Source organism: Paramisgurnus dabryanus, chromosome 20 (genome assembly GCF_030506205.2).
Source record: "Paramisgurnus dabryanus chromosome 20, PD_genome_1.1, whole genome shotgun sequence".
Taxonomy (NCBI): Eukaryota; Metazoa; Chordata; class Actinopteri; order Cypriniformes; family Cobitidae; genus Paramisgurnus; species Paramisgurnus dabryanus.
Window position 1 is genome coordinate 18,198,801 of NC_133356.1, and position 20,606 is coordinate 18,219,406.

General features: G+C 35.7%; 1 protein-coding gene across 2 annotated transcripts; it reads left to right on the forward strand.

The window, feature by feature from the left end:
- The first annotated feature begins 2,195 nt into the window (after positions 1–2,195).
- rgs17 (regulator of G protein signaling 17) lies at positions 2,196–19,976 on the forward strand. Of its 2 annotated transcripts, XM_065296808.1 has the most exons (7): positions 2,196–2,352; positions 2,970–3,072; positions 3,511–3,739; positions 7,688–7,818; positions 9,369–9,443; positions 11,528–11,759; positions 13,010–19,976. In XM_065296808.1, exons 3-7 carry the CDS (start codon positions 3,737–3,739, stop codon positions 13,193–13,195), a joined length of 627 nt encoding a protein of 208 aa, XP_065152880.1. In that variant the 5' UTR covers positions 2,196–2,352; positions 2,970–3,072; positions 3,511–3,736; the 3' UTR covers positions 13,196–19,976. The 2 variants fall into 2 exon arrangements, with proteins under 2 accessions (XP_065152880.1, XP_065152881.1); XM_065296809.2 differs by lacking the exon at positions 2,970–3,072 and having other exon boundaries at positions 2,206–2,352.
- Positions 19,977–20,606: the final 630 nt, after the last annotated feature.

The window sequence follows — 20,606 nt, forward strand, 5'->3', positions numbered from 1 at the left end:
CACTTGTTTAGTTACTGTGTAATGTTGCTGTTACAAAAATAGCATAATATCTGCAAGGTTACAAAGCTCAAAGTCCACTTCAAACAGGGATTTTTTTTTAACAGGAAACACTTTTCAAGAACAACAACAAACTCATTGTGTCTACAACATGGCTCTTTTGTATATTGTAACATCACAATTTCACATTTCATTTAATTAATTCTCGCCCAAGGCATACACAAGAAAAGAATGATGAATAGCGGCTGTTTTAGTAGTATACGCTGTCAACAATGTTGAAAAGCCCCTGTTTCTAATCTAAACCCTTTTGTTCGTCTTTTCCAAGACAGATGAATGCTGATACAGTTTTTAGCTCCTGTCTCCCTTTTCCACTTTTTTAAGTCTCTGTTCACCAGCTGCAGTATGTAGTATAGGCCAGTTCTTCACCTGCTCTAGCACACCCCAAAAACAAAATCAAGACTTCATAATAAAAGGCCAAAATAGGTCAACCCAAAAGAGTTTTGCAATTTGCAATAACTACTTATGTGTGGTTAGATACTTTCAGTGATAATAACCATGCAAAGGTTCAAAAATGCATTATTTATATCTAGTATCTATATTTATATGATTGTATGTGTTACTACAGGACTTCAGTATAAGCATGGGAACGGTGCAGATAATGAGGTACCAAAAGCTAGGGAGTGATCATTAATCTGAAACACATACTCACAGCCCTAAAACTATTCCACAAGACTGCATATCAACTTTTGTATTTTAATGTGAGTGTAAGATTAATGCAATATATCTACATGCACAGAAACTACTGTTTTTGCATTTCCCTGTCCCATGATTCGATTCAAGGGTGTACTGAATGAGTTAAAACCAGACCTGGATGGTTATGAAAGTGAAAATAAGGATCTTTAAACACATTCATTTGTGTTTATGTCCTTGACACATTTGTGCTTTTACCAAGATAATGTATTATGCTGTTAAATACTGTCAGTCACCAAGGATGCACTAAAAGTCATTTAATAAAATAAATGCTCTATTTCGAGGGTTAATAAAAATGGAGTTATTGTAACAATGCAGTTGCACTGCTACATAAGAAGCATCTGTTAAAATGCGCCAACATATCCCTAGGTAATCTGACTGTTGGCCAGCAAGGGACAAATCCCAGGATCTGTTTTATTGTTTAGAGAAGATTCAGCCACATTAAACACGCTGACATTTCAAAAACCATTACAAGAATCCACTCCATAAACAATTATGTGATATGAAATCTTAAATATAGAAATTATGGACTGCCTTAGTTTCTGTAGATGTCTTTTTTTTCTTTAAAGACATGATGGCACTACACATCATGTGTCATTAAGCAAAACAATTGCCAGGTGGTTCAGTGTGACAAAATAACCACTATAACACAAAGGGGTGTGGTATCTGCATCACACATGAATGATAAAGACTATTATAATCATAGAGGTGGTCACTTAAGGTTTTGGCTTATCCAGTGATGGCCAGAGTGCTGTGGTCTCAGTGCCTCCTAGTGGATTTTACTGTAAGGCTTTGTCGCAATGGTGGCTTGTAGCATCACCCTGTATATAGTACTCATATTGAACGTTGGTACAGTATCTGTGAATTTTTGTTTTTAATTTCATTTAAAATGAGCTATTTTATAGGTTTTATCTTTGTTTTTCTATTTATTTTGCTGGTTCATCTATTTACTGGTTCTTCTATTTTTCATCTATTTATATCTCAAATGGCAGGAAAAACACATAACACAATAATACAAATATAAAGCATTCACATAATTTTTTTTATTTGTTCCATTAACTATAGATTGTACTATTATATAAAACACTTGACAAAGTATTCTGCATTTGATGTCAGCCATGGTTATTTCTTCCAATACATTTTATTGTTTAAAAATAGCGTTGCATGAAAATCTGTCCATTAAGCCCAAACATACAAAGTGCCAGTCAGACATTGAGATTACAGACAATGCTTTAATTTGCTTAGTGGTAACATTAATATCAAGCTCTTATCTGTTGCCTCTAGCAAGCCTAATTCAGTGCTAAGAAATTAGTATTTTAAGATGGTGATGTTGTGTATGTATTACTGCAGGTATTGTGAGGCTGTCATTGCACCCCTGCCTCTGCACCCCGTCCGCAGCTCTCGCTCCGTGAGCTGACAGCTCTGCCGCGCATGCGCAGGGCGTCTCCACTGGCTCGCTCGGTGCTGAAGTTGGGCGGATGGACGGCAAACACCGCTGATGGAGATAAAACGGCAGCATGAAATCTCATCGCGTGATACCCCCCATATCAGCATAAACAGGTGTAGCGGCACCCTTTTAGCAGACTGACATCTATGACTAAAAGGGTAAGGCGACATATGGTCTTTAACGGTCTCAGATGTTCCGCTAGCTCGGCAGCTAACGCGCTAGCTGTTGCCTCTCTGCGCTCAGAAAATCACAGAGCCAATGCGAAAATGAAATAAAGTGGCAGTTACACTGCGCTGTTTGCTCGCTTGCGTCAAACAGCGCTGTTTTTATTAACATTTTGCACATTACTTTAAATTGTATGTTAGCATTGTCTTGTGATGGGAATGGTTTGGTATTTACCTGCGATTACTTTGGTAAAGATGCTGGTCGTGTCTAAACCGCGCGCACTATCTATCTTGACAGCATTCAGATTGTTGGGAAACACTCGACATAATTTTTGGGCTTTTTGCCATTTTGCGATTTCTAAGATTATGTCTAGGCTGGCTGCTTAAATTGAATTTGAGAAAGAGTCGCGGAAAACTAACGTGAAATAATCGGAACGAGTCTTTTAAATACATCACAGACTATCCTTGCAAAATATTGCTATACTTTCCGTGATTTCTAGAATAAATGTATCTTTTACCTTGCTGTGCAATCATTTTTCCTTGTTTAAACAAAAAAGGCGATTGTTCTCTGTTGGTTTTGACTGAAAAGTGCTTATTTTTCTCGCATTCAGCCCACAAGAAATTAAAAGAAATTGCTTCCGGAGGAGGTTGACCATCATGATACAACTTCTGAAGTTCCTCCCATTCAGTTATGCTTCTGGTTTTATAATAAAGGTGATTGTGTCTAATACAATCTATGTGAAATGTAGTAAAAGTCAAATTAGATAACTTAAATAATTCCTTTTATTACAATCAAGCTTTAACTTGTAACCCATAAAGTCTAAATATATACACAGTAATGTAAGTACAACATTTGCTTTTATTATTAAGCAATTACAGGAAACTTTATAGAAATTACAAATGAAATTTGTACTCCCTGCCACACTTTAACTGATAAATGGTTTTATGTGATTTGCTGTTATAAGACTGACAGCTATTCTTTTGATATCTTATCTTTTGTACATGATGTCAGGTTAAAACATTACACATTAGAGTAAATTTCTATTAATGTTGGTTTGAATTAAGCTTAGTTTAATCTTACACACTGGTATTTTTAGCCCATGTCAGACTGAAAGCAAATCTGATCCTTCCTTCTGGTTTGATTGTTCATAGATGTCTTATCCTGGATCATTTCGCCCTTGACTCAAGAAAAGGGTTAACCTGCAAATACCAGGTGTCTGAAACCTACCTCCACCCACCTCCTGTGTTCCCCATCAGGCATGATAAGAGAAGATACAAGAGGACACTATTTGTATTCCAGCACTCTGTCCATTGCAACTTTTGACATTACTGTCATGATTTTCTTACCTGATCTTCGGTTGGATAGCTGCTAATTTGCATGGTAGGTTGGAAAATTATAAAAGCAAGTGTTTTTATAGCATTGATGTGATGCAGTGCAAGGTGACAAATGTAGCAGAAACCTAGGCCCTCTGTGTGATTATCACATGTATTGGATCTGCGGTGTGACATATCTCTCGAGCTAGGCATTGTGGGTAACGGCTGTGGGAGGCTTGTGTTGTGCAGCCAGCCATGGCTCATGCTATGCATCGCTTGCTGCCCTGGAATGTGCATGGGGAAGTGCACAAGGGTGCACGAGACTTGGAATAGGATGACAGGGTTAGAGGCGGGTCAACTGAGCATGCTCACACAAAAACACTTTCACACGCCGCAGTGTAATTCAGAAGTGTCGACTGTGAGTATTTTAAGCAGGCCAGTGAGCACTCAAAGGTTTGTTGATAAAAAATGATGCATAATTAAAGAAAATCACTATTCCGACGTTAATTTTTACATTCAGCTGCATTAATGGATGCTGCTAATTATTTAGTTAATGTTACACTGCATAATACATTTTTTTAACCTATGAAGATTAATACAAGGTACTGTTTAGTAGCGTATGACTTTGGGTTTTTATTGGCTAATGCCAGTACAAGAGAGTGGGTTGGACAATATGCTCCTGATACGAATTTAATTGACATGAACGCATATACACTGTAACAGATTATTTGCAATATTATCCATTGAAAGGGCTAAGAGAGAGATCTTTTAATCAGGGCATATTTATTTCCCAGTATTATCAAAACATTGGGATTCTGCCAATGACTTGATCTATCACTTTATTCTTTTCCGTGCCAAGAATTTTAGCTAAATAAAATATTTTATGCTAGTTTGAATTTTTTTCTATGGAATCAAATTGAGCAAAGGTTAGCTATAAAAATAGTCGTGCATAGATAAAGGATTTTCCTTCAATCCATTGATAACTTCTTTGCATATTCTATGAAGATGCTGATGATTGTTGATGTGAACAAAAGGCCCCTCAGTGTGTTTTGCATAAGGATGCATGTTTTCCACGGCCTGGCACTGAATAACTGATGGTAGTTATGATTTGCATATCTTGTTTATGTGGCTCCATTAGGGTAGACTCTCAACCGGTGTGCACATTTTATCCCCGACACACTGGGCTTTCATCAGCAGGTAGAAGTGGTGGTTATCGTAAACACTAAGTTTTAGGCATGAATGTGGAGGTAAGCTAATGTCTGTTTCAAAGCCTTTGTTTAACTATAATGTACTGTACCTGTCAAGATTCTTGCCCATTGCCATAGACTTTTACACCATAGAAAATATACTCAATATACTAGGTAATGTCAGTTGTTACAGATGTAATCCTGTTTCTTTAGAACAAAGCGTATGCAATGCTTATGCCACTTATCTCAGTATTGAATTAGCCTACATTTCATTTATGTCAGCAATGCAAACATGGTTAGAGAGATTTATAAATTGTTCCTCTTTTAAATAAGGATGGGAATAACCAAGGACATTGCAGCTATATATGGCGATATCTATTTTACAACAGGAAAGTGTTTTTTCTTGTTGTTTTTATGTGTGTGTGTGCGCGTGCACGTGTGTGTGTGTGTGTGTGTGTGTGCATGTGTGTGCGTGCAAGTGTGTGTATAGTGTATATTGTCAAGTTATTCAAAATTGTAGTATATAGTAATCTTTGATTCACTTTCCTCATTTATCTATATTGGACTTTGGTGCTTTTGGCAGATTCTTTTTTTATCTCATTTTGATTTAGAATTTGGTAAAATAGAAATAATCAAGCGTTACAGTCACTTGACGTGATATTTCCCTTTCTAACCAACTTGCAATATCTGAATGTTTTTTTTTAATGCAGCTAAAAATAAGCATTCTTGCCCTGATATTTCAGTATGTTATCATGAGTTATAATTTTTCAATACTCTAGTTAAAATAAATAATTAATACCATATATGCAAAAAATACATTTTAAGCTATGCAGTTTATACATTTGTTTTGTGGCTAAACATTAAAACTGCATTATGAGTCAAATAAAACAATACACCACTGTTTAATTAGCCTTGCAGATTAGGTTATAACAAAATGCTTTATTTACATCTTCATCATTAGAATATGGTAATGGGAGCGCTAAATTAGGGGGTTAAATGATATATGAGATTTGATATTGTTTTTGAGTTTGTTCTTTGATTTTAATCAGCAGTAATCTTTAAATAATGCACCATAGGATTCAACTAAACGTTAGCCGATTAACTCTCTCATGGTTATGTCATGCAATGAGATATTTACCCATACCGTACTGCTAAATGATCATTTGATACCCTTTCGAGACACCCAGTTTGTCTGTCTATTGCCCAGACTGTTTGTCTGAAAATATTTGGATCAGATATCTAGGTGATGTGATATGGTGTTTGTGCTGCCAAACCCTGACAATAGATTGGTTTCCAGAAAGCTTTGAGGTGAAATGAACAAATTGTTGTTTTCATGGTGTGTGGCGTCATGTTTACCAGTGTTTTCCCAAAGTCTTTGTTGTCACATTGTGATTAGTTGAATAGAGCAATAAGGTAACTCCTGTTGCTTAATGTGTGATGAATGTCACAAAACAACTGAAGCAATGCCAGAGAAAAGCAATGAAGATTGGTGTAACAATTAAAATGATCATAGATATCTAGTGCTTTTATAAGGTAAAGAATAGTTAGCCATATGTTAATTGTATGGTGATGAATGAATAGAATTAGGCAAAGTTCTTATACACTTATTGGAAACATATGCAAATAAAATAGTGTGGTAATATGTATTGTAAATAATATATAATTAATTAAATAATGTATATGAAGATTTTTATAAGAATGATTAAAAAAAAACAGGTTAAAAAAGTAAACAGGAAGCAACAGCCATTACATTTTCTTAAACCATACCACTTCCTTAAAAAATAACTGTCACATTTGCTTGTCAAGTTGTATGTTTGAATATGTTGGGTATCACACTCTTTCTCTCTCTCTCTCTCTCTCTCTCTCTCTCTCTCTCTCTTACCCCCCTCCTCTCTCCCTTAATCTCTCTTTTTCCTTCTCATACAGATCCAACTTATTTAGCACGTTGTCAAAGGAATAAATGTGATGTCTGTCTATATATTCCCATTTGTCTCTCGTTTCAATGTTTCTAACATACATGTCTGTTGTTAGAAATATTAATGTATGTTCAATCATACTCTAGATTTGCGCTTCTGAACCTAAAAGGGTTTTTCTGATAGGGTCAGCAGGGAAAAACATTAAATCCGAATTACTAACCATACAGATACATATCAACTAAAAGGTGTGTCTTTTGTGGTTGACATCAAAGGCTTTCATTGTCCATTTGTTTTGCGAATTGTTGGGCCTGTGTGGTTGATGGTAATCATGGCTGCAGGAGGCGCAATAATATTATGCAGTGCCCGAAAATAGTCCCTTTGGTTACTTTCAATAGCAGAGCACTGTTTTCGGGCACTGCGTAATATCATTGCGCCTTCTGCAGTCCTTGATTATTAATCCAGAATGAGTGTATAGTTCCTAGTCATACCGGCCTAGAAAATCTAAACTTTTAATTTTCCATCAGTCTTAGTATACGATATAACTACAGAAGAGTCAAGTTTTAAATAAGAAAAATATGGAAACTCGTTGGTTATTTTTAGTGCAATGCTAATGGTCTAATCAGATTCAATGGATTATGCTAAGCTATGCTAAAAGTGGTACCACTAGACCCGGAGATCAGCTGAATGGATTCAAAACTGTAAAAATCAAATGTTTAACTCTAAGGGAGCTGGAAAATTAGCATATTTTCCAAAAAGTTTTTTTCATTTAAAAACATTTTGTCCTCTATTTGGACATTTAATGTTCATTAAAGTCCTGAAGCACAACCAGTTTATGTGAACATTTTTATGTATCCGTATGTATCAAAATACTAATGCTAAGACAGATATTAAATCCCCACTGCTGTGTTACAGCCTCAGAGTGTGAGTGGAGTGGAAATGAGGAAAAGGCAGCAGGGACGCATTGAAGGACCCCCGCAGGCACCTGGTCACCCGAGGCCTAATACCTGCTGTCTCTGCTGGTGTGGATGCTGCAAATGTCTCTGGTATGTTCTGGCATTCATTCATTAAGCATTACAATTCACAATTGTTAGTTAGTTAGGGGTTTGGCCCTACGGGGTGTGACAGTTTTTACCAAGTTAAATAAAGCAGCATACATTTTCTTATCATTTTACTGTCATGGATGATGTCTCTTTTATGCAGTATATCTTTTGTTTATGTTTCTCTGAAACATTACATAATGTTTTATAAAAATACACAAGTGTGAGATTGTATATGCAGTATATAATGTTGCAGTATGCAAGCAAAAAATATGACAAAATTGCTGTGCAATCTAAAATTTACGAACACACAATTGCTTGTGGAGCTACAGTAAGAGCCACTTTTTTAAAGTATATTCCTAGATCTTCTTTCAATTTTACCAGACAGATAAATTAGCCAGCATCCATCCTGCTGTTTGATTTTATTATCTACACTTCCACTCATCACATTTATTTTGCCTGTACTATTGTACATTTGTAATAATAGGTTGCTGTGTTTTTAAAGAGTTTAATAAGCGTGCTAAGTGTGTTAAAACACAAAACAACAGCTAGGGTTTGAGGCTGGGCTATTGAGCAAAGAAATACAGTAAAAGCCGTAGCACAGCTTGCAGGGGTCTATAAATAGCACAAATTAATACAAATATTACATGAAATAAAGAAAACATTGAGGAGGCCAGTTGGTAACCTCGGGTTTCCACAACCACCCCCACCCCGTCACACCACACGGTGCCAATATCTGCTGAGTAAATGGCTATTTCTGTCCTCACATCACATGCAAAACAGCTGTGTAGTACATGTTATATATTTAGAGTCTTTTCAGCATAGCAGACCCCAAGGCAAACCGTTCCAGTTGTACTTGTTCTAAAGAGACTTGAAATCGGAAACAGTAAATGTTTACCTGTACAAAATTCTCAACACTGAATTATACTATTTCTTAAGTTTAATTTAAATGCATTCAGCTTATTTTGTATACTCATGGCTCATATTCCTTCTCTTTATACTTCCATCACTTTCATTCTCTTTACTGTACTGTCCGTTAAATGTGTTAATAAACTTAATTCAGCAAAAACTTAGGGTTTGTCATTCTGCACAAATATATTTTGTAAAATGTTTAAGAATAAATTCACATTCACACGATTCCTCTACATATTGTAATGTAATTTTTTTTTTTTGTCTTTTACTCGACTTCACTTAATCTATGGCAGCTTTTTTGGCCAAAACGTAATGTAGTTGTAATTGTAGTTTTACATGACTATTTACAATGGTCTCTCTGGCTCTTAGAATTAAACAGGCTGTTTTCTGCTACTTCAAATGTGTGAAAGTAAAAATACTTCACAGTCTCATATTTAGCATGTAAGCTGTTTTGCTTGTTTAGTTTTTATGCTATTTAATAGCCTACTGGGGTGAGCTAATTTTTGATTCCCGAAAATTTTACCTGGATGACTATAGAATAGCAGATGGTAGACCCCAAAATCTGGTTCAATATTAACCATATAACATTGCATGATGATGTTTAGTTTGGATGCCACTGTCTAACACTTTTCTCCTCACCGCAGGAATGAAGACAGGAGAGAACGTTCAGAAAGGCAAACATGTACAAAGATGGATAGCATAGAAGCAACAGAGGAACAGTGAGTTGTTGGCAACGTTATCTATTTACTCTTTCCCCGCCATTGACAAGTTAACTCGTCAATTAAGAGAAAACACTTCCCTGCCAATGACAAGTTTTTCTGGCAATCCATATTTCCGCTGTTATCCACCAGGTGGCGCTCTAACCCAATGTATAAAACCGGAAGGAACCCCTTAGGTCAAAAAGTTCAAACTCTGTGTATGTTTTGATCATCGCTCTGAATCTGATCTCTATCAAAAGTCCTTCACAACAATGCAATTATCTCAGCTTTTTGCTCAAAATGTAGGATTTTTAAAGAGAAACCTACCAATATTTAAGAGGTGATGAAAAGAGAACAAATGAAGGTAGGATGAAACTTTTTTTTGAAAGCAGTAAAAAAAAAAAATGCGGGCGCTGGCTGGGAACTTTTTTTTCCCAACGCTGGTGGGGAAAGAGTTCATGTACAGGGACAAAATATTTAGTTTTTTATTGTGCTTCTTTTCATACCTCAGAATCTGTAAGCTTGTTTGCTGTTGTTCTTATTGATAAACATATAAAAGAGGATATATCATGAAAATCAGACTTTTTCCACGTTTAAATGCTATAATTGGGTGCTTCCCCCGTGCTTCTATTAACATAGAACATGATAAAGACCAACCCAGTAACTTAGTTTTGGTAAACCGTTCTCTGCAAGCAAGTGAAAAAATAGTTAATTGAAATTTGGCCCCCCCTTGTGATGTCAGAAGGAGATAATACCGCCCCTTAATCTGCACTATCCAACCATGGCGCTGCCATTTAGTGCTGAGATCAGCTCATTTGCATTTTAAAGGACACACCCAAACCCGCATTTTGCTCACACCTACAAAGGGCCAATTTTTACATGCTATAATAAATTATCTATATGGTATTTTGAGCTAAAGCTTCACATACGTGCTCTTGGGATCCCAATGATTTATTTTACATCTTAAAACAGTCTTGTGAAATGTCCCCATTAAAACATGTTTTATATTGCACATACTGCAAAGTGAAAAAGTATTTGCGCACTAAGGTCTTTAACATGCGCCTTAAATATATGAATATAAACTCATTAACAAAAACTAAATCAAGTGGTGTTAATTATTTTATTTATAGCACACTTTCAAGAAAAACATTTTAGAAAGTCTGTGCCAATAGCCAAATGGACTGCGCGTCGACATTCTGCAACCTGATTTCGATTTCTGGCTCCACTGTCTTACCCAATAGACAATATAATAAGACCAAATATAAATAACTTATAGTCATTTTATAAAAAAAAGTTTTTAGAGTGTGCAATATTTTGGCACATTTGGCCAAACAAAAATAAGTGAGTGCAACTTTAAAAAGTATAAACAGATATATTCTTTAATCTTCAGATACTTGTGCCTGCACAAGCATCTTTTACCGTTAAAAAACTACTGTCAGGATTTACTAAAGACACGCAGTGAAAAATTAGCGCTGACAAGGCGTGGACTTGTTTTTGCTACTGACCTTCTGCATATGCATTTGTAGGAGTTAGCCTTTCCCGATGCAAAATTTATGAGAGGCCATTATGTAAATGAATCACCCAAAGCGATTTACAAAGGTTTGCGCTTGTCAGTTTACTGGTATTTGCGCCATTATTTAAAACCTATAAAGCCCACACTAATTTGCGTTGCTCTTGGTTGGTTGCGTCGGTCATTATGGAAATAAGATTTTTGCGTCTGTGTTCTCTTACATGCGCCTTAATTCCCCTCAGAAATTTCCACTCCCATTAGGCACTTTTTTGAAATTGCGCTCTCACGCTAATTTGCCATGTTTAGTAAATCTGGCCCATTTTGTTTATTCATTTGAATTCAGTGGAACATTCAAATAAATAAATGTGATGAAATGCAAACCCAAAAGTGATCCCAAGTGTATATGACTTTCTTTCTTCAGCTGAACACAGTGACCTCAGAGTTATTGTAAAAATATGGCGACACACTGTGAATCAGTGTGACTTTACCACTGATTTTTTTTATCCAACCCCCTTAATACTATTTACAAGTCTTAAAATAAATGTGGTGTCTAATTATTTAATAGGGTGTTTTGCAATGTTTTATACATTTTCAGGCATCCCACACTGGATGAGTTGATCGCCTGGTCCCGGAGCTTTGAGATGATGATGCGCTCTCCAGATGGAAGAGATGTTTTCCGGGAGTTCCTGCGGTCTGAGTACAGTGAGGAAAACCTGATGTTCTGGATTGCTTGTGAGGAACTGAAGAAAGAGACCAACCCAGCAGCTATCGATGAAAAGGCCAGGATCATTTATGAGGACTATGTTTCTATTCTATCACCAAAAGAGGTTAGACAGAGATACCTACACCTGTCTGCTGTCTTTATATACATGTACTTGTGCAGGGGTGTAGCACAAGATCGTGGGCCCTATAAGATACTGTGCGGGGGAGTATATTACATTTTTCCTATACATAGGACATATGCATAAGATTTTTTAAGCATATTTGTGACTGAAAAATCTTTCCCTGCCAGCTTTTTTTTTTTAAGTTGCCAGCATTTTTTATTATTTTCACAAAAGTTAAATGTCTTCCAGAAAATGTTCTTCTTTAAATACATAAACATATGTATAATATGAATAGAAACAAACAACAACAACAAAAAATTTAATTCTACCTTTATTTGTTCTCTTTTTATTACCTCTCAAAGATGGGTAGGTTTATTCAAAAATACCACAATTTAAGCTAAAAGCTGAGATAACTGCGTTTTTGTGAAGGGCTTTTGTTAGAGATCAAATTCAGAGCGATTTTCAAAACATACAAGGAGTTTGAACCGTTTGCCCTAAAGGGGATACTTACATAATTTATAAGTTGGTTAAGAGCGCCACCTGGTGGATAATAGTGGAAATACGGATTTCCGGAAAAACACGTCATTGGCAGGGAACCGTTTTCTCTTAACTGACGAGTTAACCGGCGGGGAAAGAGTAATGGTTGGTCTTACAATAAAAAATTGAGCTTCTGACTTTAAACTAGGGGTGTGTTGGTTCTCAGTAAAGAATCGAATCGTCCCGTTATCCTCCCACGGTTCGGCACGCATGTTGCAGACCGTTTAGCGCGTCAAGCGAAAGAGAAAAGCTGCTCATAGAGGCACCGCCAGCTACATTTAAGTCTACAGCAGCAGCGATGCTCAAGAAAACGTGAACAAAACTGTAAAATTCGCAAGTGCCGTATGCTCAAGGCAATACATCGAATATGACCAGTCGCTTGCTCCGTCATCATCAAGGTGTTGTCCATAGCACGCGTTCGCAGGTGAGACTGAAACAGCACACATTGCCTTCTGTGTCTAAATGTTAACACACTGATCTTCTTTTGAAAAACTTGAAGATAGTGGCATAGAATATAAAAAACTACCCAGTGTTCAAAGCTATTTTATGTTCATTTTTGAAGTGCACAGTAAAGTTGGTACATGTAGCACCGAACCGTGAGTAATTTGAACCGTTACACCCCTACTTTGAACGTTTATATAGTTTTCATATAATTTATAAAGATTCTTGTTTTAAAAGCTTGTCATATACAACGTGCATCTCTTTTGTGTCGGCAGGTCAGCTTGGATTCAAGGGTGAGGGAAGGCATCAACCAGAATCTGGCGGAGCCTAGCAGTTTGATGTATGAAGAGGCCCAGCTTCAGATCTACACGCTCATGCACAGAGACTCCTTCCCCCGATTTCTCAACTCATCTGTTTACCAGGATCTCCTTAACAGCAAGAGAACCTGCTTAGACACCTAGATTTCAGCAAGAACGCTTGAGACAAAAAAAACCCCAAGGTGCCACTTTTTAAAGAGGTGTGATGTTTCTTATTTTGAGAGTGAGTAGTTAAGCAATTCTGAGCATCCACTAGTGACCCTGTTCAGTTGTGTTTAAGTGCCAATACGAGCTGCTCAGGCAACTGTGACACAGATAAACATGTAGGAAAATGGACAGATCCATAGTTCTTACTCTCAGCTGACCTTTTCATTTACCTGCTTAGTCACTTTAAATCTCTTTTACCTTTCCTGTTCATGGCCTGTGTTCCTTCCCCGTCTCGCTTTTCCTCATCCTTTTCATCCTTTAGACCTCACATGTCTGAGGACAGCTGAAAAAGTTTTTTTAAAAAACAAAACAAATGGATTAGCGGTAGATGTAAAGCTAGTAAACCAGATTTTTGCATGATACAAGGTTATGAAATTTACTCCAGTTTGACATTTAAGCTCGGAACTACAATGTTTTTATTTGAATTTAAAAAAAGTGTTTTTTATGCTGTCATGAGGAGAGAATATTGTAACGCTCTCGTAAGTGAAGGGAAAATTAGCTGTGCCAATTGTCTTTTAAACCGAAAAGCCGGGAAGTGTATTCGCTGTCTTGCCGTCCAACCTTTTTTTTGCGTGTCGACAGTTGTTTAACTGGGAAACATAAGGGCTAGCTCGTGTTGTGATTGGGCAGCTAAATGAATCATGAACATTTCTTTCTCTCTGCAAAATCACAATGCCTCGACACTGAATATGTGTATAAAAGCTGCTGATGCTGGTGACAACACGGTTCATTGGCCCTCCCAGTCCATTACTAGCCGAGAGAAGCACAGGTACTAGAGGTCACGGGCTGTATAAGCTTCGCTGGATTGAAAAGATTCGTTTGGAAATAACTCACCAATGTTCTAGAGGTTTTCAAAAGAACTTAGAATTGTCTTACACTTATAGAAATGTATTTTATTAAACAAAATTGTAGTGAACACAATGCCTTGTTTTTGAGCGTAACACTACAGTAGGTCTATTGAAAATAACCGAGTCACAAAGAATTTTCTCAGAGCTGTCATTATGAAAGAATCCATACCAAATCCAAGTCAGATTTGGTTTTGATGTAAAATGTCTTTGTAGACTAATTTGCGTTTGTCACGGTTGAATCCATCAGCGAGGCCTTTCATGGCCTCCGAGTTGAGAGGAACGTCTGTGTTTGTTTAAATGCTGAAATGAGGAACGGTCTCGGTCATATTTACAGCGTGAAAAAACGCAGGTTCTCAAAACAAAAAAAGTCAATCTTTTTGAAAAATTATTTTTCCAGCATGCATTTTTTTGTTGTGTCATGTACACATTGCAATACTCAACCCAAAATTGATGTGAACCACTGCAGGTTGCATCATATTGAAGATGATTTTCCTTGAAAGGTTTAGACTTGCGACCCTAAGAATGCTCTGTGTTGTTGGATTCAAACTTAAAATGTTGCTGTTCAGTTTTCTAGGAATTTATGTGCTATTGCAATTCCAGTAGCCAGTGCATGACAACACAATATCTAAAAATACTGGTGTTTTAAACCACTTTCTCACCTTTTAGCTGAGTACTTTAAGAGTGAATTGCATTTAAATTGATGGTTTTGGTCACCATACCCAACCACAAAATGTCACGTTTTCCAAACTTCTTGTGCCAATGAATGAATGAACGTTTGCTAAGTTAATAATTTCTTTGTTGTTGGGTTTTCTTATTGGTGCTCGGACAGTTAAGTGCCATTCACTCTGCAGGTTTACCAGATTAAATGAAATCCTTTGTCACTTTACCAAGTGCATAGATATCCTTCTTTATAATATTAGTGTATTTGAGCATCAGCCAATGTGAGTTGGTCCTTGATTTATGTTGTTTCATGAACAGAATACAGTAGGTAGTTTACAAACACTTAATGAGGCAGCGAACCATCATGGGAAGTTTGCTTTTCCCACATTTCTTAAACAAGTGATTGAATTTTATTTGAATTTGTGTACAAGAAAATAATTGTGTTATTAAAGAAATGAGCAATAAATCTAAATCGTCTTGCTCTACAAACATAGACCCTGCATGACATTCACTGAAACTGTTTTGAGGCGGATTTAAGCTAAACAAAATGTACAAATGAAGAGTTTGGTTCCAAAACGCGATAAACGGCATTTTTAAAAAAAAATTAGTTGCTGCCAAAATCAGTATTCTATCAGGTCAGTATTTAAAAGTAAATTTTTAATTTTACGCAAAATCCAATATCCGCCGTGTTATTCTGTCATCCTTTTTCCCAAAACGCAATAAACACCACTCCTCCTTTTCTGCAGAATGCAATAAATCCTCTCCACAAATTACAGCGCACCATTCCACGCAATGTAAACAAACAATCGCGGTGCATTAAGTACACAGAATCTTAGTTTTCCTCATCTTATTTTACTTTGTGATCAACAAACAAACAAAAACAAAATAATACTTTATTGGCATTGATAAACCTGTGATGGTTTTCTGTGACGGTAAAAGAAACCATCAAGCCATCAACATCTAATAATTTACGCGAAAGGCACTGGGGAGCCGGTTGCTTGTTCTCCCGACAGCATCTAGCTTCTCTCGTGCTAACACATTGACCCCAGGGTATCTTATGAAAAACTTTCCATAGTTTTACTCAAAGTCAACAAAAATCGAGCAGGACCAAAACTTTTTACAGCTGATTGCTGTCAAAAATGTTAAGCGATGACGTCCCGAGTATAACTGCAGCAATGACAGTGTTCTTAATATGACAAAGTAAGTGTTTTGATTAATGCCATTAATGTTTATTTTTTATCAGTGGATACCACTAGTCCACTAAATGAATATAACATGGCAAAGATGAATGACATTTATATATTGATTCAATAGATTTATAGCATTTAAAAAAAAACTTGTCATGGATTTATTGCATTTTGTAGAAAAAAAGAATCAGTTTTGAAAATCAAGTTATGGATTTGATTTTTTTATGTTTTGATAACCTAAAGATGCAATGTGAAAGTTTGTAACAGAAAATAGTGGGTTTTTTTTGTCACTTTCTTGGTATAGAAAACACGTTTTTACCCAAATTAGTCAAAATGGATTTATTGCGTTTTGAAACCAAACTCTTTTTGTTTAAAATGTAATAATAGGTGTCAGTGACGCTTGTTCAATTTGTATTAAATGACTTTTTTAGTCAGTACAAGAAAACAATCTGGAAGATCACTCAAATCAAAGGAATCTGGCGGTTCGCATTTTGCGTCTAAAACCATTTGGAAAATGCGTCCACACTGCTTTCCTCCTTTAAAAACGCTTTCCGATGCGGCATTCTGAAAAGTTGAAGTATTTTCACCCGAGTGCGGCACCTGGAAAAAAATCGCCCCTGAAGGCCGAACTCCATATTAGACAATATTAGTCGAGTGTTATACAGCTATGTTTTGCTACAAGCAGTTGTCAACTGTATGGGATCATTATTAGATAATGTAAACATATCATAAAGCAAAAAAAGGTTCAATTTTGTAGTGGACATTTGATTCCATTTAAGCTTGAGCTACTGCCACAGTCTTTCTTTTTTATTTAAAATCTGTTGATCAACAGAATTGACTAATTTCATGTGATTCAGAGTCCTGTAAATGACAACACATGATCACTCACAATTTTGCAAAAGTATTGGATTATTATACAGAATGAAATAAGAAAATATTAAAGTTTGTGCCATTTAGAAAGAGTAGCTATTTGTTTGTGATTAAACTATTTTAATGTCATTTTTGCTGCTAATGTTCAATTTTTTAGATTTCACTTGATGGCTGTCACAGTCAGAGGTCATCTATAAAGAGCTGTTTATAATGATTTTATCAGCATGTTATGACTTGGAAAACAATCTTTCTTGCCAAAAGGCTCATTTTCTAAGAACATGAAGTGAAGCCTGTGCTACAGTATGTGATCATAGGAGTATTGTCTCTTTTAATGACTCTTCATTGGTTTCCACTACCTCTCGTTATGCTTGGTTTTTCTCATCTAGCTGTTAATGTTCAAATGTTTATTTTGATCTACTTGAAGCCTAATACTGTAAATGAGATGTACACAGGTGTGTACCGAGGGTTTATGAAGAGTAGCAATTTTTTGTTTGTTTGTTGAATTCAGCATAATTATGATATATACTTACAAAGTATTCAGGAAGCGTACTGTTTAAGGGCTAATCCCATAACGCCTATGCAAATCTCGTAATTGTCATATTGGAATAATTAACGACTGAGAAATGTTTTCCTGAAATCGGGTGGAACACTGGTTTACATTTGCCCATTTCTGATATTCCTTAGTCGCTCGAGTCACTTAACATGTTATATACACACATATATAAATATAAAATCCTTCTTGATGATAAAGCTACTCAATTTGAAATAAATTTGTGTTGTGTCTACTGTGGTTGCGTTTTGACATCTTGATAGGTCGACAGTTTACTGTTGATGTAAATGCATAGTGAATGTATGGTAATGTGCATGCTGATGTTTATTTGTTTAAGTGATTCATCTTTGAGTGATGGAAAAACGTTGTCCTCAGAAAAGGGGAAGTAATTGAATTATTTGTGAATGAAGCGAGTGTCTATTCTTGTTTTCAGGGGTGCTTTAGTCTTTTTTGGAAAGGTTGAAGGGCTACTTTGGGCACGCTTTCCAAGAACGAGAATATCTACCTCTTGGTTGTGTTTTTTCCATTTGCTTAATATAGAAGATTTAGCCTTGAAAAACATGTAGCTTGTGCACATCTTGATTTGTTTAGACTCGAGATGTGGAGAGTAAAGAGCCACAGAGATGAACTGGGAGATGCTTTTGCCTTGTTGCAAACAATTTACTTTTAGCTCAACCTCTTAAACTTCTAATCTTTTAGTTCTTTTGTTTTTATCTCCGTTTAAAATTGTTTGTCCCCAAGCAAGGACACGTCAGATTTTCAGAACTTCAGTATTTCAGTATTTTCTACAACAGTCCTGTTACCTGCATGTGCTTGCATTGTGATATATAAAGATTGCTGTAATTACAATATGTGAAAAATGTGTTTACAGCACTCAACAGTACCATTGCATCTATAATATACTTACAGTAGATGCTAAATTTTTTTCTTTGTAAGCACATACGTTTTGGTCGTACATTCATAAGACATTATTTTAGTTGTTCAGTCATGCAGGGTAGCGTGAATTTTGGTAAGCATGTACAGTATGTTACCATGCAGTGACCTGCAGCAAAGGCTTCATGTACTCTAGGTTTTTAAAGCATTATTGTTTATTTTCTTTAGTCATTAAATCCTTTTGCAGAAAGCATTATTGTTTTTTTCTTTAGTCATTAAATCCCTTTTCACACATAGATCAGGTAATCATTTTAGTACCTGCCTTTAAAATTGCTAGCAAGTTGCTAAAACTTCACCATGCTCCTATTTCCAAATAGGTTGGTTTTTATAATAACTTTCCAGCCATTGCATCCATAACTCAATCCACATTGTTAATGCGTCAATGATGTTAAAACAAGCAACCAAGACCTAACTAAGCTTTAAGTGTTATTTACCACAAATGAAGTTAAATGAACAGTATCATTGTTGCAGCAATACCACTAACTTCCTGCCGGGTACAACAAAGCTGTTTGATCGTAGTCCTAAACCCTAGAAAAGAATTTGCATTTGTGAGAATTAGCATGTGTACATCATTTTAATAATGAAGAAACAACCGGATTAAAGTTAGGACAACTTGAGCCTTTTACGTTTGCCTACAAAATTGGCATTATGAATGATCGTCTCTGAAAAGGATCCTTAAAATTTACAAAAAATAAAATAAAATTCATGCCAACAAGAAAGAACAGTTTCAAATGTACACTTTGAAGACAAACTGACTCTCATCAATCCTTTATCACAGTTTATCACAGTCACCCCAAAGTGCCTTGAATATTTAGGCAATGATCTGAGTTAAACGATATCACTAAAGATGTTTGTCTTTAGTACTCCCTATATAGGACAGAAAACTATTCACAAGTGTAAACTGATACTATTTGGAAATGGAGCTTTTCATACTTTCATTGTTCACTGCAAAAAAGTTTTTTATTTGAAATCATGATATTATAATAATGTCATGCAAAAGTGTGTGGTGCTTGTCACAACTTTTTTTATCCCATTGTCAGCTCATATTATGTAGAGGTTTTTCCTTCACAATACAGCCTTTCTCTGATGTTTTCTTTATCCTCAGATAAGACACAGATCAAGCCTTCACTGAAGGCATTCTTTAGAGCTGTGCCCTGAGTCCTAAATAATGCTGATTTTTAAGTAATATCACCTATTTTAATATAAAAAATTATGTAGTAATTCTGTTGTTTTTTTAATACCAGAGGACAAAATCTAATGCATTTGTAAATTATAACTGATAGATAAAACGTTTTTTATATTTGGCATGCTTTTGGTATTCAAAATAGTATTTAACACAATACTGTACAAGTATATATAGAGGTACTGCAGTATGCAGACGGTTATCATTGAATCTCTAGGAGGAACTTTAGAAATGGACAAAGTGAGCAATTTCTTTCAAAATGATTATATTTAAACCAGAGGAACTTTCAGATGTTGAATGGAAAGGTCCTTACAGGTTACTGTAAGAAAACGTAGTTTAGCTCAAGAGTGGCAGTACTGATGTACAAGTTTATTAATATTTAGTCTAAAAGGATGGTTATCTTTCAGACCATGTGTACTCCTGCATGAACTATATAAAAAGAGAGAAAACATGTACTTGTAGACATCAAATAAAGTGACTTACAATATGGTGCTTTTCTGTCTGTCTGACACATGATAACATACTTTAATAAATAGCTGAAGAACAAATTAGTAGAGTTGTTTGTGAAAGTGTTTGACAATAACATGATGTGCCAACATGAGCTAAATATTTTATATATATTTTTTTAATAAATGTTTTTTAAAAGTCACTATATAAAGTAAATCTTAAAGTACAGTTCTCCATGAAAGGAAAAAATAAAAATGTCCTCTTATTTTTTTATTAAAATTGTTTTATGCAGTAGATTAATGTTTCAAACATGAGAGCATTATAATATGCAAATATTATTAAAGGGCTTGACTTGCCATGAAATGTCTAATATAACAACACATCGTAAAGACCCTTTTGTCACATAATAATAAATACACTGGAAGCTCTACGTTTCCCACAGTAAAAACATAACATTATGCATTTGTCTGTAGTTCCAGATCAATTAAACTCCTCATTTGTCCCTTTGGAGGAATTTACTAATCTGAACACGCACACACTTTTTTATTACGCCTGCAAAACTCAATTTACAACAATTTTACATGTGTTGACAGCACACTATTATAGTGTGTAATATAACATCTGCATTACCTTTTTAATTATAGTATGCCGATTATTCACCAAAAGTAAA

Excerpts from the sequence above, each read along its gene's own strand:
- rgs17 (XM_065296808.1), top strand. Across the intron at positions 7,819-9,368 it reads GGATGCTGCAAATGTCTCTG|GAATGAAGACAGGAGAGAAC; the intron begins GTATGTTCTGGC and ends TCCTCACCGCAG. Across the intron at positions 11,760-13,009 it reads CTATTCTATCACCAAAAGAG|GTCAGCTTGGATTCAAGGGT; the intron begins GTTAGACAGAGA and ends TTGTGTCGGCAG.